Genomic DNA, 18,677 nt, shown 5'->3' on the forward strand with positions numbered 1-18,677 from the left:
GTTGGAAAGCTCCATTTTCAGTGGGAGATTTTATTATTCAAGATAATCCTCGATAATCTGGCTGAGTTTATGTTTATCAGTGATGACAATAAATGATAACACACCTTTTGGCTACAGGAGGTTGTCTGCGTGTCAGATCTATGAGAGTGATACCAACTGATAAACCACTATTTACTGGGCACGTGCGTCTGTCCCTCTCACACGCGACTAATTTTGCATTTTGTATCCCAATATCAGTTGTCTGTTCATCTGCCTTTCTCCTGCTCTCCATCCCCTCTCATCTTTCCGTCCACTAAGCCGAGCGGTAACCTGCTACAGCTGATCCTCGCAGCCACGCAGTCATTTGACTGTTATAGTTCTGCAGCTGTGTGGGAGGCGAGCCCAGAAAGCGACTGAGTGCGAATGTGTTGTGCATTGTGACACAGAAACGCTGTATGAAGCGAATCTGTGAGAGAAAACAAAGTATGTTTAGATTCAGCAGCCAGACAGTGTGCAATTAAATCAGCGCAGCCTATATAGCGCTGCTCTTTCTAGTAAATATGAACCATTTTTAGGGTGTGAGCAAACAAGCAGCATGCTGGGATTATGAGCTGCCTGATGCTGTAGCACAGGTTATGTGTTCTTTGTTACATATCCCGCTGTTAGACATGCGCTCCTGTTCACTAATCTGATATGTTTGCACAATCAAGTTTGGTCAGCAGATTAGACGTGATCCTTCCATCTCTGCACAGTTAACAATGAGCCGGCTAAACAACTGCAGCTTGTTATAAGCCAACTTTATGCCCGCTAGTGTGAAGCGCGTCTTCTAAAAATCCCACTTTCCCTCTGATAAACAGTTTGATTATAGAGTTTATTCATTAACTATGTGATTTAAATAATGCTAGATCCATCCATCCATCCTAACAACAGCTAGGTAACTGGAGCTATAAGCGGCTAACAGTAGCAGTGTTTAACGCCAGAAAAGTCCAGGACATGCTAAACAAATCAACTCAGTATCGTTGTCATCAGACAGAAGTGAGCTTCACTGATTCATCGACTTGTACCAGATTCCTTTCACAAAGTTTCACAGCCTCCTCCAGAGTAAACAGATGTGGACACACATTGATTTTACACATTGTAACTTTAACTCTTCTAAACCTAAAGAAAAGTGACTGAAGTGACAACAAATGAGATCAAAAGACACCAGTGACAGACTGTTACCTAGGCAACCGAAGCTGGAATATGGAATAGTGACCAAAGGCCTACAAAGAAACCGCTTCCTGTGCAGACGCCACCTCAGGTCCACTAATTACAGTCGGCTACACCATTCGCCACTCCCTCGTTCTCTTTCCCCTCACACAGACAGCGGCGCGTCTGAGGTCTGAAACAGTGAGAGCCTCACCTAAGCCTTCGCCACATAGATGTCCTGACTTTGACAGTCACAGCATGTGGTATTGAACAGCGCTCTAATAAACCCTCAGCCTGCTGTGCCTAACGACTTTTCTGCCGGAAATCCAGCTTCTCATTCTGTGCACTTGGAAGATAAAGGGTGGTGGCAGGGCTGATTTTTTAATACTTTTACATAAAAGTGACTCTAAATTTAGGAAATTCACATGCTCAATGTGGCAATCTGTCTGAAGAAAAGCTACTGCGTTTGTTTGGTTTGTTTTGGCACAAGTCACCGACTTTTGGTCTGACTGTGCTCGACCCAGAAACACAGATATATTTTATATATCCTTTTACCTGCACACAAAAGCATTTTTTCACTCACATTAAAGCACACAAAAACAGTCATTAGATCCTCCATAACCTCTGTTTTTTTACACTGATGGCACAACATCAGTTTGCAGAATCATGTTTTTAAAATCCAACATTTTTTAATCAATTACTGAAGCAAGTGGAAAACAATCTAAAAGTACTCAGAGTTCCTCATTTGAATCAGGTGAATCAGAAACCCCGCAGCTTCCCATGCTGCTGCTGCTGCTGCTGCTGCTGCTGCGGGAAAGAGAGACGCAAAGAAAGTGTGTAAATCTGAGAGAGCGCGAGAGTTGTGTGTGAAAGAAAATAGATGGGGGTGTGCAGACTGTGAAAGGAAATTAGGGATTATTTACAACATTTGTGTGAAGGCAAAGAAAAGAGAAGGAGAGGCAGAGACAAACACAGTGAGAGACACACACACAGTGCACAGTGTAAAGCACGCTAACACATTAAAGGTGATAAGTGTGTGTGAAGTACAGATGAGTGAGAACGGAGGAGTGGGGGGGACACCTGAGCAGAAACAGGAAGTGATCGTGTGAAATAACTCAGAAATGCTGATAAGTGTGTGTGATTTACAGAGCAAGGGAGCAGAACACACACGCAGGAATGCACACAGACACACTGTTGATGCAGGCTGCGTCGCCCGCAGGGCTGCGATCGCTGTTTGCATAATGCGTCACTCAGCCGTCATCGCTGCGATCTGCTCGCTTGTTTAGCTCCAGTGTGAGGCTGCTTTCTTTCCCCCCAGACTCTGATCCACCGCGTCAGCGCTGATGTACAGATGAGAAGCTTTGATCAGCGTGACATGTTTGTCACTTTGACTCAAGGTTTGCTGAGCGCATTTATTCTTTTTAGCGACACAGAGAAGAAGAGTTACCGGTGACTTTTGCACTTGACATTTGACCATCAAATGGCTGCATTAAAAAAAAAAACCAACTCAACTTTGCATACTGGTTTCAAATGTTTGCAAATCAATAAAATGATGTTCATTTATATGCACTAAGATAAAATAATATATACTTTTAAGCCATGTCTGAAAAAGGTGTAAAGATTGAGCCAAACACTAATTAATTATGACTGCAACTCCTACAGAAAGTTGTTTTGTGCTTTATTTTGCAGCAATTTTTAGGTGTTTATTGTTCCTGGACTATGATATGATTTACTCCCCCAGAAGAAAATGCACTCCTAATGAGAAGGAAACATTTTCCAGTGCAGTGGTTCTTAACCTGGGTTCGATCGAACCCTAGGGGTTCGGTCTCAGGGGTTCGGCAGAGCCTCCGCCGTGACATGCACGGCTCATTTTGTGCACCAGTAAAAACATATCTATGTCTTGAATTGACATATGGTAATAATGGCAACCTCCTCACTGCTTTATCAAAGCCGCCTCCTCCCTTACTCAGGTGAATGATGAAAGAGGCCACACAAGCACATCCAGTAGTAAGGAAGTGTCAGAGAGAAGCCCTGTTCTGTGCTACAGGAGAGAAAATAAAAAGTGACTCCTGACTGTCAGACACGTGAGCCTGCTCTGCTTGAGTGTTTTTAAGTGTCTTGTGTTAAAGGTTTCAGTTAATAATTTATGTTTCCACTGTGCTCTGCTGACAATCTAAACCAGATACAACCAGAAGAATTCTAAAAATCTCTGAAAATTATACTAGAAATGGCCACCCGCTGTGGTCTGCTGAATGACTTTCCACAGTTTTTAGCTGTGAGGAGTTAATATTACAACCAAGGCCGAGTTGAGCACATCTTCAAATAAACACCGGTAATTAAGAAGCTATCCATGGCCCTGTGAACGACCATCTTTGAACAGACACGGTGGTTTACAACACCAACTGTCTGCCATCTATCATCCAGTTTTGAGATACCCACTCACATCCTGGGCCATTTGACCTCAGGAGATCACATGATAGTGTGGGGCTTGGTCTTACAATGGGTTCACCCGAAACCTTGGCTGATTGTGACCCACACCCATTTTCACACCTTGGCTCGTGTGATTAGGTAGATGATCCATAGTGGGTCCATGACCCTCTTGGGGGACACTCCCATAGGGCTTAAAATCTGGGACTCTCCATTAATTGCTCTTAGAACTGAAGCAGCTTCTCAGATGAGAGGAAAAACATCTTCAAGGAAACTTAAAGAAATGCAGATGTTTTTCTTTCCAAGCTCCTTGAACATGATATTTCCAGTCTAGATTCATTTGACTTGAAAGTCTTGGTTAAAATGTAATCTGTAAAAAATGTTTTTGTTAATTCAGAAGGTCGGGAATTCACTAAAGAGTAGTGAGCAACTTCAGCCAGTTTCATTTCAGGCCATTGCAGTATTTCTTTAGAGACCCACTCTCTTTGCCCAACAAACAGACACCATTTAAAAACAACCTTAGCTAAAGTCACAGTTTGACTTTTCAGCAGAAATAAAATCATTAGCAGCGTTCTGGGTCAGACTTCACTTGCATGATAATCTGTGCTTGAATACATGGATATCAAACATACATCTCTTTTTACCTTTAATAAAAGCAGACAAAGTTTAGAGTGCGAGCTGTTGTTTTAGCATCGTCCTCACGGCCCTATCATTGGACTGAGGACTTTACTGTAATGGAATTGATCGCAAATCAATACAGCTATTATCTAAAACAAACCACTGCCCTGATCAATATTCAGACCACTGACTCATCTTGGCTTTCACTCTGTCTCACTCAGCACTGAGACTCTGGATCTCTGCTGAGCCTGTGAAAAGCTGCTGTATGAACAGTAACTCAAACTTGGCCTCCCTGTGCAGAATCCTTGACTTGCCTGTCACATTTACGGGCCTCACATGGAAAGAGAACCCCGTATTAATATTCCCCAAGTTCACTGAACAAGCCTGAGCGTCTACTCGACACCAAAAAATCATTTCCATATCATTATCTGGTGCAACGATGCATAAGACGAAGGTCTGCGCGAATGAAACTTTGAATTGAGATCAATGTAGTTCTTCTACACATTTGATGTGTGTAATAAAATATTCCCACATACATCTAGTGCAACTTAAATGGATGTGTACATCACTGTAACCTGATAGTTTCACAGTTCATTTTTATCAAACACTGAAGAGCGGGTTTAAACAAAGGTTTGTTTACAGAAAAATGACTAAAGAAATATATCATTTATATTCAACTAAACACAGACAGGCAGGGCTATGGGTTTGTTTCTCTGCTTTATTTAAAAAATGAAAAAAAGTAAACCGGGTCTAGAAACATATGACCATCGATGGGATTACAGAACGCTACAAAATACAGCAGGTACTTATATTTTTTATCAAAATTTCACATAAGTATAATGTTATTTATAAAACAATGCATTTGTTTTCCAATTCTAACAAAGAAAACATCAGCTGGAATCAGATTTTTAACCCTCTGGGGTCAATCACTTGACCAATTTAAGACGACACAGCAACAAGATGCGGTGACTGATTTCAACTTGGGTTGAAAGTGCGGACTTCAAACTATATACCGGTTTTTAAATTGTGTTGATAGGCCACGAAAAACCAGAGTTATGATAAAAACTACACGCGATGTTTTTTTCAGAATAAAACAGTGGTGTTTACAGCGGGAAGAAACGGTAAAAACAGTGCAGACTTCAAACTACATACCAGTTTAGGCCTGTGGTGTGCTCCTCTGTCTTATAGTGGACAGAAACTATAATTTGCGTGCCTTCTTATTCAATGCAGCACACCTGATTGTTCTGTAAATAGATTTAAATGGTTATATAAAAAACACCTGAGGCCTTGGCTGCATTTTTAGGTAAATAGTTGCATAGAACTTTGTTGTTTGCAAAACTTGTGCATAATTTTTTTAAATTTACAATTTTTATTTGCATTTCAATTTATGAAGATGATATGTTAAACATGTTTGTTGTTTTTACAGTAAAAAATTAACTTTTTCTACTCTGATTTTAAGTTTTTTGTCTGAATTTAGATCAATTGTGCTAATACAGTATGTCAAAACTGTAAATTCAGATACGTGAGGTTGTGCTGAAAAGAATGACACCAAACAAGGCAAGATAAACAGTTTTTAAAGGTGAAATGTGGAGGTAAAATCAAAAGTAGTCAAAAATGGCCAGTTATACCCTGGACCCCAGAGGGTTTAAACCCAATCTATTGGAACTGGTTTTAAAAATCCTATACTGGTCAGACTCTAGTAAATACCATCAGCTTTCTGACATGCCATGTTCACCATCTTAGTTTGCAGTGCAAGCATACTAACATTTGATAATTAGCATTAAAGACAATTACCAAATGACAAAGGCGTACCGTACCCCCTTAAGGAACAGTATGCCCCCTCAAGTGTACCTAAGGGGGTATAAATGGATCACCGAATTTAATTCAGAACATCAAACTTTAAATTCCTGGTATTGCTAGCATGACTAAAACAGTAAAACGTGACAAGAAAATTATGGAAAGGCGAGAAAATTTAAAGCACACTGAAAAGCTCTGATGGAAAAATCAAAACAAAACAGTTTTGCAAAACCAGAAACCAGTATTTATACCAAACTGGTGCAGTTTCAACCTTTTCAGTTCCTTACAGACCTCTACACGTACTCAAGTATATACAGATATAGTTGGAAATGGTACTCACGTTGAGAAGGCGTTGTTCTGCCTCTCACAGCGGATGCCCTTGCAGTTGTTGGGTTCCTCTGATGCCTTGGTTTCATAGTAGAAATACAGCTGGTTCAAACCATTAGCAAATGCTAACAGGACCTACACACAAGGAAAAATGCAAGACCAACACATCAGCGCTTCACTTGAACACCTAATCTAACACATACTCTTAGCAATCATGACACTCCACCCAATGATTTTGTGTCGTCACCTCGAGACTCCACACATTAACCACCAACATATAACGAAATATAATACTGATTTCTCAGTATCTGGAAGAAAAAAAAAACCCTCAATACTTTTTCATTTTGAAGTGAAGCTCTGCACATATAACATTTCATTTTTATTACAGGGATTGACCTTTAGTGCCTCCAGGCCATTTTAAAACGCAGCTTTCATCTCAAACAGGAGAGAGCTAACATGAGTAGTGTTACATAAAGCTGCTACTGTGTGAACATGAAGTATTATGGCGTAGGTGCCCGGGGCTTGCTGGGATTGGTTTTAAGACTGTCAGGAGCAAAGCAATTCACATGTGGATTGTGTTGTAGGTTAGGAGTTCCTTTGGGGAGGAATTAATGAGTTTCAGATGTAATGAAATGGGCTTGTAATGTCCTTCTACCGCCAATCAAGGATGCAGCATGCTGAGAAATTTGCTTGCTTTCATCATCATCAAAGATGCAGACAGTACTGGATAAAATGGAAACTTCAAAGCTGCTTAACAAGAAACAAAAGAGGGGTGGCCTGAATTCAATTCCTACTGAGAACCCAATTGTTGGATGTCTTTCTATCTTTAGGAACGTGTAATAGGCTTGACAATTTTCAAGGTAAAGCTGGATGTTTAGCACATGTAAAAAGTGAGTAAGACAGCACAGCGCCTGTGTAGAAAGCTGGATTGACTGAAATGTTGCATGTCTGTTTCGTCAGATGTGTGTGCGCTCTGTGTAGACACAGATCCACTTAAACATTCGGACCACACACGAGACTATCGCATTTAAATCACTGGAGAAGGTGGGAGCAGTACAAGCACCACACCAAGAGATCCACCAAGGTTATTTCCCCTCCACCCGAGACTGGAGAGCATTGATCTTGGCAGGAAGCTATAGTTGCGTAGTGAGGTCAGCAACACATAGTGATGTGGTGGTGGTGCAGAGAATGTTCTGCTAATCAAGCTAACCATGCCATAAAAGAAAAAGAAATTAAATCTGCCTTCGAGAGAAGAAGACTGAAGGGTTCACAATTCACTGATGAATTCAAAGAGCCTGGTTCAAGAATTATCAGCTACCTGGTAGCTGCAGCTTTGTCCGTACTTCTACTCTGCACGGTAGTAAGGGTTGAAAGGTGTGCTGTAGAACTGACAGATGGGTTCAAGGTGGGGGTAAGATTATATCAAAGATCAACTCTGGGCCATTCTTGTTTGCAGTGGTGATGGAGAGGCTGACAGATGAGGTCGGGAAAGAGTTTCTGGGGACTATGGTTTTTGCACATGACACTCTGATATGTAGTGATAGTAGAGAGCAGGTGGAAAAGAGGCTGGAGAGGTGGAGGTATGTGTTGGAGACACGAGGAGATGGAAAAGTTAACGTATAGAGTGAGTGAAGGTAGATGAGTTTAAATACCACTCAAAGCAGCAGCCTTTTAGATAAAATTGAAGTGAATGCTAATGTGGGTTCTTAACTTCAAAATGAACTCACTAATAAAATTAGAATTCCAAGGACAAAGGCTATCCATCCATCTATCCATTTTCTATTTATGCAGTTCAGGGAAACATGGGGACTTTAGCCCATTTTAGAGGTCATAGAGCCAACATACGGGGGTCCACCCTGCACAGAATGCTGTTTAAAAAGACTATTATACTCCTTTCCTGTTACACATTTTTATTCTGGAACACTCCTAGACTACAGGAGAGGCTGTTGCAACTCTTTAGTTCGCCCTGTGTGAAATGAGCAGTTTGACCTTCTTTCCTCCTTTCTTTATGCTGACTTACTTCTGATTGGCTGCCACTCATAAACCAAACATTTGAACAGAAGGTAAGTGGGGCTAATATGCTCACAGTCAGGGACGTGTGCCTGAGGGTGCATATTAGGGAGATCCCCTTTCAATACATTGTACAGAGCCCACAAAAATAAAGAGTCTGAGAGCATTTACAGCAGCCTGAACCCTGACCTTTGGCTTACAAAGACTTGTGAATGCATTTAATATGAGCATCCACCACTCAAACAGTGCATGTGATAGAAACTCAGTACTGTTGCTACTGCAGTAACTTTAATATTCAATATTTTTTCCTTCATTGTGTGGAGCTGGAAAAGAGAGCATGACGTGTCCTTGTAGCAGGGAGTGTCCTGCTACAGAGTGAGTCAGATGTTTTCTAAGTGAACATAATTACATTCTTCTCCTCTAGAAAATAGAAAAAAATATTATATTGCTATGAATTATATAAGCTGAAACCAGTACTAAAATATAAGATGATTAAGTGATGGTACAGTTTATTAGATCACTGGCTCTCTCAGTCTGCATGTCACACTGTCCTTGGAAAAGATGCTCGAGCCCATGGTACTTGGAATGTATCAGCATGCAAATGTATGACATAGATAAAATGCTGTTTTGTTCTACTATAGGTTTCTGTGTGCTCACTAGAATAACACTTCACTGCTCTCTGGTCAAAGCCCTGCTTGTTTAAAATTATAAAAACCCACTTTTAAAAAAAAAAAACCAAGCTTGAGCCTTCTTTTCTTAGCAGACACAGACCGAACTTGTCATTTATTGCTAAGGTCTTAGCAAAGGCTGTGGATAAGCAGCTTATAGCCATTTTAGATAAAAACTGTATTCTTTATCAATTTAAATCTGACTTTCGTAGAGCTCATTCTTCTGAAACAGCGCTTTATACAGTGATGCAGGAGGATGTTCTATTTTGCTGATGTTGGACTTTACCTCTGCTTTTGATACTGTTGAACATCACATTTTGTTCGATAGGCTGAGATACTGGGTGGGTGGTTGAAGTGGTTTGCATCATAGCTGTCTTAACAGTGCTTTTCTGTGGCAGTTTCTCATACAGATCCTTGCCCTCTTCTCTTAGTGACGGTGTGCCACAAGGTTCTGTTTTGGAGCCCTTATTGTTTGTATTACACCTGCTCCCTATTCAGCACATTTTGAGCATCTTTAAATGCATTTGTTATCACTGCTATGCAGATGACATTCAGTTATGTATCTCTTTTACGCCTCAAGATGTCTCTAAGCTGTAGATCCTGAACAGGTGCTCAGGATCTATTAAAAGTTAGGTGGCTGACAACTTTCTCCAACCTAATGAAGGAAAAACTTACTTCTTTGCGTGTCCCTAATATATATTGGTGATTAAGATAACACAAGCGCTTGGACCCCTTGTGACATTAGCAAAATCATCTATGGGGATCCCTGGGGCAACTTTATACTTGTTTTTAACACTTGTCACATTGTGTTCCATTGTGTGGAGATTATTATAAATGCATTTATTTGGTGTACTGTAATTCATTGTCTGCTTGTCTAAGCAAAAACTAGTTGAAATGTCTGATGTTGAACTTTGACCTCTATATGCCCCAAATAGGTCCCTGAGGTCATGTGATCAGGGCCTCGTATGAGTACATCATTTCAGGCTAAAAGCTAAAGGAGAGAGCTTTTCTAAAAGTGGCCCCAGACTTAGAAACTCTCCAACTTTGAGCTTGACATCTCTGGATTCAGATCAATTAAAAAACAAACAAAAAAACCCTCATCCTTTAAATTTGCATTTAATTATGTTTTTTTTAAATGCACTGGTATATTGTTGTGAAGCACTTAGTGATGTTTTTCTTGAAATGTGCTATGGAAATAAAATGAATGGTTGAAAAAAAATTCCCGTCTGTGGTGTAAAACAGATTTAATTGCCAGATTATTGATCATTGATATGGTACATAACAAAAATAATTTTGCATAAATGTACTACAGAGGACAGTTATTATTGTCTTACCAGACAGTAAATGAAGAGAAACTTGAGGATGTCCAGAAGCATCCTTCCTAAGGAGATCTGCAGTGGCCCGAGGTGGGAGTTGGCGGTGAAGAGGGAGATGAGTCTGAGAGAGCTGAAGATGTTGGCAATGGCAAACAGAGCCTCAGCTATCAGCGTCGGGTGCCACATCTCCCACTCCTCCCTAGGCCGAGAGGAGTTATACTGAAAGAATAAAAGATAGGAAGGAGAGTGAGGCAGGGGGTGAGAGGAACAGCAGAGGAAAAGATTAAGAAAAAATACACATATATATATATAAAAACAATTTTTTTCCATAGTAGCTGGAAGAACATTAGATGGGAACAATGAGGGAAGTTTTTTTCTATCCATCAACTACAAAAGTTAGGGCACGACAGGTTTAACCTCACTGAGCTGAATGCTTAAGAGGCTTTTCATTTGCCTCTACCCCACATCTCAACTAAGTTTTATCTAAAATGACTTTGTACTTTTGTGTGTGTGTCTAATCTCACAAACATCACAGAAACTGTGCCTCCGCCTCCACTCTCCTTTTGGCAGAGGAATAAGACCTTTAATGGTGTCCAGTCTCTGTGCTATATTATGCTAAATATCTCCGGACTGAGTCAACCTTGTGTAAAATTGTTATTATTATTATTTTTCCCTTTTTTTTTCTGCAAAACTGGAGCACAAACGCAGGACAGAAAAGGCAGGTAAACTGAACAAAAAACAAAAATGATTTTCTAGTTTGCAAAGATCCAGTAAAACAAAGTTCTGCATCTTTTAAAGTGAGAAATTAAAAAGAGTAAAAACAACACAAGGAAGACGCAGGAATTTTTATACACACGGTGACCTAATAGGAAACTTTTCATAACTTCCAGGGAACCGACTGAAGCGACAACCAATGACAGCACAGGATACCATTGATTGGCATAAGATGTGGTCGTAAGTAGCCTACATTACATGGTTACCTAGGCAACCAGAGCCTGTAATGTCTGCAAGCCTGACCTGCAGTCAGCTTCAAAGCGATGCTCGACAAGCAGATCACTGCCAGCGTGGACGCAGATTAAAAAACACCAGGAGAGAGATCATAAAGCACAAAGCCTTCAGTGTTTCCCCACTCACAGACCTGATATGATTTTCTTGTTTAATCTACCAAGAAAACATTCGCATTCACAGCTGCTGCACTAGTGGAAAATCCACTTGCTCTTATTTTGAAAGTTAATTTGCTGCTAACTATTTATCACCATATATTCCTGTGATTTTTATTTTTTATTTTTGGGAGTTGATGATCGTTTTGGCTGTGAGAATATTTTATGTTTATTTTTTGTTTGTTGTTTATATCGTAAATGGAGCTTTAAAAAAATTATTACACATTTCCAGTTGGTCCTGTATATATTTAGTCCCTGGGATTTAGAAGTTTAAGAACCTTGATTATTTTCTAACATTTTGTTTTCTACCCTTGTTAGTCAAGTCTGAGCTTCATTTGTATATGCCACTGTATATGTTCAGTTATTGTTAGTTTTAGCTACTGTTCGCCAGTATGAGGGTGAACAGTAATTGTATTCCCGTCTATCATTCTATCGTGTCACACTTCCTGTTTTATTTGGGTAACATGTGTATTCCCTTGTTCCGTTTCCTGTGTTATCCTAGAATTTTGAACTAATCATTAAACACTCATGTTACGTTTGATGCCGGCTTTCTGTGGTTTACGACTATGTCCACAAAAAAACTGCTCACACATCCGACACACCACAGGCTCAGGTGCTGTTGATGATATCCTTCAGCCTTTTCCTGAAAGAATAAAGGTTGGGACTGTTGCGGACTATGATCCTTTTTGTTTGACTCTAACAAGGCTAACTAAAGCTGGAGGAGAGGTCAGTGTCCTGTGATGCGGTGCTCTTCGATATTATTCAGCTGCCTCTCCAGTGAGCTTCACGTTCAGTCATTTCATACTCCAACTCCACTTTCTCACTAAGGCTGCACATTGGAAGAGTTGCTAACCTCACTGGTGTATTGCTTCGTACACTTTGTATACAAAGTCATTCTATCTGGGTTTAATGAAGAACACTTTTTATAAGGTTCTACCAAGTAAAATATATTTGCATCTCCACTTCACTAGCAGTGGTCTCTCTTCCACAGCATGTATTTTGTCCCAACTGGTCGCAGCAGATGGTTGCCCCTCCTTGAAACTGGTTCTGCTGGAGGTTTCTCCCTGCAAAAAGGGAGATTTTCCTTCCCACTGTTACCAAGTGCTTGCTCATAAGGGCTCGACTATTGATTGTTGGTGTTTTCCCTGTATTATTGTAGGGTCCTTACCTTATAATATAAAGTGCCTTGAGGTGGCTGTTGTTGTGATTTGGCACTATATAAATAAAACTGTATTGAATTGAATCTCGTCACTCTTATTTTGAAATGTCAGTCACTGCCAACCAGCTAGCCTACAACTATTCCCTGCCTCATGTTTCTCTACTGGTGGTTTGCTGGCTGGGTTGATGATGTGCTGGTTCCAGTGATTTGCTGCACTTTGGGCTTCAATTTCATGGTCTCATCAAGTCCTCCAAAGCAGAACAAGGAGTGCAGTTGCTAACCACTCTTCAAGAAGCTGGAACCGGAGAGACTGACAGGACAGGCCTCCACTGTCTATTTGTTAAAAAGAGGACCTGCTGTATTTACCGAGGGGCACCTTTTCATGACAAAGTTTTTATTGATTTCTTCAGATTTTAGGTGAGAATCCTTTCACAAGAACACACTACTGCCACAAACAGAATCCAAATTTCTGATAAACAGCCCGTCTTTCAGAAGACAGTCCCATGAATCATTTTGTGAAGACCACACGCATGTTATACAGACAAAACACAGACTACAGTGACTCTGATATCACACAGCAGTGCAGGTATCCAAAATGTCGGAGCATTCCTTGAAAGATAAACACCCTTTAATCCCCAGGAGCTCCCTCAAGCTCTCCGCTGAGCCTTTAAATCTCAACACAGTTCACAGTCGAGGTCCTGTGTTTCTCTTTTTGCTGTTCTTAAGTCCACATTTTCCTCTGCCCCCAGCTTTCCGCTCAATCCTCCTTCGTGCCACGTGCTTGCACATCTTACTCGTCTCCTGCCATTTCTCTTCTACTTTCACTGTTAATCCCTCTCTATCCTAAGCTCTCTCTTCAAGCCTTTATTCCCTAAAACCGTGATAAATAACCATTCATTACCCTCTTTCTCCCCCACTCCTCCATTCTCTGTTAGTGTTACCGTTTCTTGCTTCACTCATTTCTGTGACTGCTTCCATCCCATTTGCACCAACCTTCTGCACATCTCTCCCTCTCTCTCTCTCTCGGTTGTCTCATGCTTGGCTTCCACCTCATTCTAAATTCAGCCATTAGAGTTCCACAGGACTTGTGTCTCGTTAACTCTGCCTCTATTAGCATTCACCGTCCTCTCAAACACACACACACGTACATGAAAAACACGGGCCAACCAGAAACAGAAGCATGCACACAGATGCACTCTCATTAATTTATGGACTCTCTCACACCTTCTCTCAGATGTGCTTGCCTTGTGTGTGTGTGTGTCTGTGTGTGTGTGTGTGTGTGTCAAATCTTGTGACTCAGGAGGATTTTAAATGTTGATGAATATTTAAAGGAAAAATGAAAACTAAAATATAATGTGCCTGCAGCTGCTTCTCTCTTTGTGTGGGCATTCATTGTGTATGACCATGTGGATGTTTATCCTTGCATGAATGCAAGGTTACAGTTGTGCACATTGCATCTGCATGTATGTGCGCGTGTGTGTGTAGGACCTGTGTAGGAGGGCCACCCGCCGCCATCAGTGACTCACAGCTGCCGCAGATGGCCCAGCCGTCTGGCGTTTGTGTGTGTGTGTGTGTGTGTGTGTGTGTGTGTGTGTGTGTGATTACACTATTTGCTCTTAATAAAAGATAAATTGTATATGCATGCAGAGTGCGCAGCTAAACAAGGTATCATTAAAGCTAAAAGCTGAGCTGTGAAAGAAAATCACTGAGGCCATTAAAGTGAAACTGTGAAATTATGTCTCTGTAATATGTGCGACTCTCAAAGATGAACAGTGACAAAGGCAGGATCATGTTTTTAGGTCAAAGGAGTTGCACTTCACAAAGGGCGTGGTTCAAATTCTTTTTATGGTGACGAATAAAAGGAAAAAAACAAACAAAAACAAAAAACAGTGACTTGCTGGATACTACGTTTTGTCTCAATTTGACATCCGTGGCATCTGTTTGTATATATTGGTAATACTGTATATATGTATATATCTCTATATATCATGTATCTTGGCTCTCAGCAGTAAAATGGAAACATTTTTAAACAGCAGTTTTGCCAATACATTTTTCCAGAGAAGTTTTTCATTTTCATTTTTATATTTTATTATTTTCTCATGACACATTTGCACAGCCAATTTGTCTTTTAAATGCCTCTGTTGGCACATTCAAGTTGCCTCAGCCAGCCGTTGGTGGAAGCATCAGCAGGACCCATGTACGTGTTCACGAAACGCAAACACGTAACCCACTCTTGAAATCGCTCCTCTATAGTGCTGCTCCACCTCTAATTAATATGTTTGTCTTTAGAAGTTTAGAAGGTACACAGTGGGATTTTTTTTCCATAAAGGAACATAGTTAGTGTTTGCATTATTTTACGGTGTCCACCAAAATGTGACACAAACAGCATTGACTGCTAGGCTGAACAAAAGGCCCCATAGTTGTGTTGCACTGGGCGATGTTCTCTGCATGGTCTCTCTTATGGTCAGTTAATGTTAACATGTAGTATTGTGCATCTGCAAGCTGTCATTTCTACTATTTGGGTGAATGTATGGGACACTGCAGCGGGAAATGGTTATTGCATGACCAAAGCCATAAAAAAGAAATGCTTTTATGCGAATGGATTTTAATAGAATAAATCTCATCTGTTTCTTTGTCTTCAAACTCTTCCTACAACATCAAGAGTTGAGCAACCAAGCTTTACAAACAGGTAGATTTTAAGGCATAACATGACCGCAACTTCTACATTGTATCCACAAACCTTAAATTATGAATGATATAGACCATCTAGCTGCCTGGCAAAGACCTAGCTAAAAACGACCTTTTTTAAGTCTTTACACACCTACAACACCTTCTGAAAGCATTCTACCATTTTAATTTCATGACAATGACATCTCATTTATTGAATTATACATGCTTAGTAACCATCTAGCAATGCGCGAAAATTTCTAGCATGTAAACAATATCTAAATAAAGATGCAGCACTGCGTACCTCTCTGGCAACCAGCTTCCAGAAACCCTGAGCAACTACTTTTCAGACGGTTGGGGAATACGACTTTCCCTAGCAACTAAAAGGTTGCCAGGAGGCTCTAAGCATGCATAGCTTGAATAGCTTTCAGCTATTCAAGCTAGCATGGATTTGCAGTGCAAATATGAGCAATTCTGACCCCCCCAAAACAATGTGGTTATAACACCTAGAAAGTAAAACAGAAGCTTTAAAACAGGTGACCAAAGGGTGATGTGAAGTTCACTCTTTAGTGTGAGGGTGGGGCCACGTGGACAGGGCTTGTGCAGCTCAGAAATTGTCGATGGGATTGGACTTTGGGGAGTTAGGAGGGTACGTTAAAGCCTTGGCGTCTTTTCTGCTGGTGGAGATCATGGCTAGCATTTCAATGCAAGGATTTCCCATCACCACATTACTTACTCTTGCCTTCTATGAGTGTATTTAATGCTATGGCTGAGCACTGTAGTGCTGCGACACTGCTAGCAGTAAAATCTCCACATTCGGATTGTTTAACAGTCATCTTTCTTCTTCCACACAATGCAAACAAAAGCGTTTAACAGACATTTGAGCTTTGCCTGTTTCCTGCTGTTCCATGAATGCATCATTACACAATCAGCATGTTACTCAGTATCATTTTAGTTTCATCTCCCAGCAAGAACATTAAGCACTGATTACCTCATAAACTGACTGATGCTTTATGTCTTTCACTGTGCCCATCATCCTCCTTCCCCTCATCCTCCCCTCTTTCTTATACACACATTCAACTTTACCTTCACATAGGCCACTATCTTCAGAGATATGGTGGCCAGATAGAGGGAGTTCATGGCGAAGTCCATCAGATTCCACCAGTCATGGATGTACTCTGTGAATCCCCCGTCCCACATCTCCTTAATCTCTGCCCAGATGAAGCCTAAAACACACAGGCACAGTGTACACAGAGCTGGTTATTTACATGCACACACACAGTTGTGTCTATATGATCATTTAATGTCATCCATCGGCGGTTTTTGTTTGCCTCATTTCTGCAGTATGAGAAAAGTTTTGCTGAATATTTCCCTTTGTCAGTGGCCTCGAAGCAGTAAGCAGAGAGCCAGCATATTTGTTCTGTATGACTGGCTTTAGATAAAGTAAATAATGCACAAGTCATTTTCTATTTAATACGCTCTCCCTGGAATATCTGGCTCTGGGTTTTTAAGGTTATGTTTAAGACAGATGGCCTTGGTTAACCTGGATCCCAAGTTTTCACGTATCAGTTTGCCTCTGTGGCACGGTGGGTCAGTGGTTTGGTGTGTTCCAGGAAATATGACACCAGAGGATCTTCCAGTTGGTTCTTCCCATGGGTTTGGCAAATTAGAATGGCCGTTACTACCGCCTAGTAATGTTTAAAAGACGGAGCTGGTGTGTGGTTCATTATTGCTGTGGCTGTTTAGAGAGAAGCTGCAGAACTGCAAATGGAGTATGAAAACTAAGCAACGGTTATTTCCTCAGTCAATCTTCTGGGAGTTTCAGGGGTTTTTACAACATCTACGACTCTCTTCCTCTTTCATTGCTCACTGCGTTCTTCTTATCTGTGAACAAACTCTGTCCCAGCAACAAATCCAAACATAGTTATTATTCTCAGAAACAACAAACAATATTACCAGAGTGGTCATAGTCATTTGTTGATGTGAAACAGATCCCAAACAATGGATTCTTGGCTCTTGATTTTGTCACAAAGCAAAGTGTGAATGATGTTCAAGTATTATGTTATATGTCAAGTGTACTGTAGAATGACCACAGATCCCATGATAAGATTTACATTTACTGGAGCAGAGCGAGTACCCTGATTACCAATTTTCTGTTGCTATGAACTGCAATCAGGGTTTGTAAGTATTCTGTAAAAATAAACTAATAAAACAAGCTTAATTATTATCTTAATTATCATTATCATTTAGTCACATCTGGACACTCCAAATGTCATTATTATACACAATAAAGTAATGAGCATATAAAGCAGAAGGGTTATATTTTTATGTGATTCAAATACAAGATGCTAACATTATTTTACATTTACATTATAAACAGGAAACATCTACAGAATTACTCTATTAAGCCCCAAATGAAGAACTGAGATTTGCAATTCTATAGTTTTTTTTAATCATTACTAATGGAAAAAGTTTAATTATTCTAAAGGTAATAAAAAACAGGTTTTATATAACCTCATAAATGCTGCCTTGTAACATCTTTGGGTACAGGAGACAGAATCATTTTAATCACACCCCCCCCACTAATTTTGCTGTGCACGTACAATGACAATAAACGGCTATTCTATTCTATTCTATTCTATTCTGTTCCTACAGCATTAAATAGATGAAATAAGTTTGAGCAAAATGAACAAATGAACCTGCTGTGAATACCGACAGCTGATCAGTCATATTTTGGAGACCTTTCAAGCGTTCCCTCTTGAAAGTAAAATTTAAATATAAATCAACTCCAACACATTTTAATTTCTGAAATATTTCTACATTTTTTGTAATTCCATGCAAACAGTTTTAAAGAGAATGCAGTGATCGTTTCAGAGATATCCAATAACACAAGAACTGTTATATAAATGTATACAGACCACCTTTAATATAGCTTTTGTCTCTCCATAAATAACATTCTGGTACAGTGTACCTTACCATACTTTGGTTTTTGACAGCAAGAAAATGTTAATGCTGCTTATATTTCATTTAATCTAAAGTTTATTTGAGACGAAGGAGTTTTTGGAAATAATTTTTGAGCTACCTGTTGCTCATCTTTCAGTCACAAGTCTTCCTAATCTTTTTTTTATTAAATTTAACTTAAAAAATAATGCTACTTTTGCTTTGGTTGTTTTTCTTATGTAAAAATTAACATTGTAATGGACTCATAATGGTCCAGAAAAACAAATATATTAGAAATCACCTAAAATAATGAAAATTAAAAACCATACAGACCACTGTGCTGCAGAAAAACATGGAGGTAGTGTTGTGTGGTACTAAATCTGAACTTAAATAAATGCATACATATGTATTTTAACATTAG

The 18,677-nt window shown here is 39.9% G+C and overlaps 1 protein-coding gene across 1 annotated transcript in view; it reads right to left on the reverse strand.

Moving 5' to 3' along the window:
• Nucleotides 1-18,677, reverse strand: part of trpc5a (transient receptor potential cation channel, subfamily C, member 5a) — a 194,224-nt gene that overhangs the window by 32,724 nt on the left and 142,823 nt on the right. Inside the window, 3 exon segments of the mRNA XM_003455011.5 lie at nt 6,350-6,471; nt 10,349-10,549; nt 16,403-16,542. Of these exon segments, the coding sequence (XP_003455059.3) occupies nt 6,350-6,471; nt 10,349-10,549; nt 16,403-16,542 (463 nt within the window).

This window comes from Oreochromis niloticus, linkage group LG3, assembly GCF_001858045.2.
Source record: "Oreochromis niloticus isolate F11D_XX linkage group LG3, O_niloticus_UMD_NMBU, whole genome shotgun sequence".
Classification (NCBI taxonomy): domain Eukaryota; kingdom Metazoa; phylum Chordata; class Actinopteri; order Cichliformes; family Cichlidae; genus Oreochromis; species Oreochromis niloticus.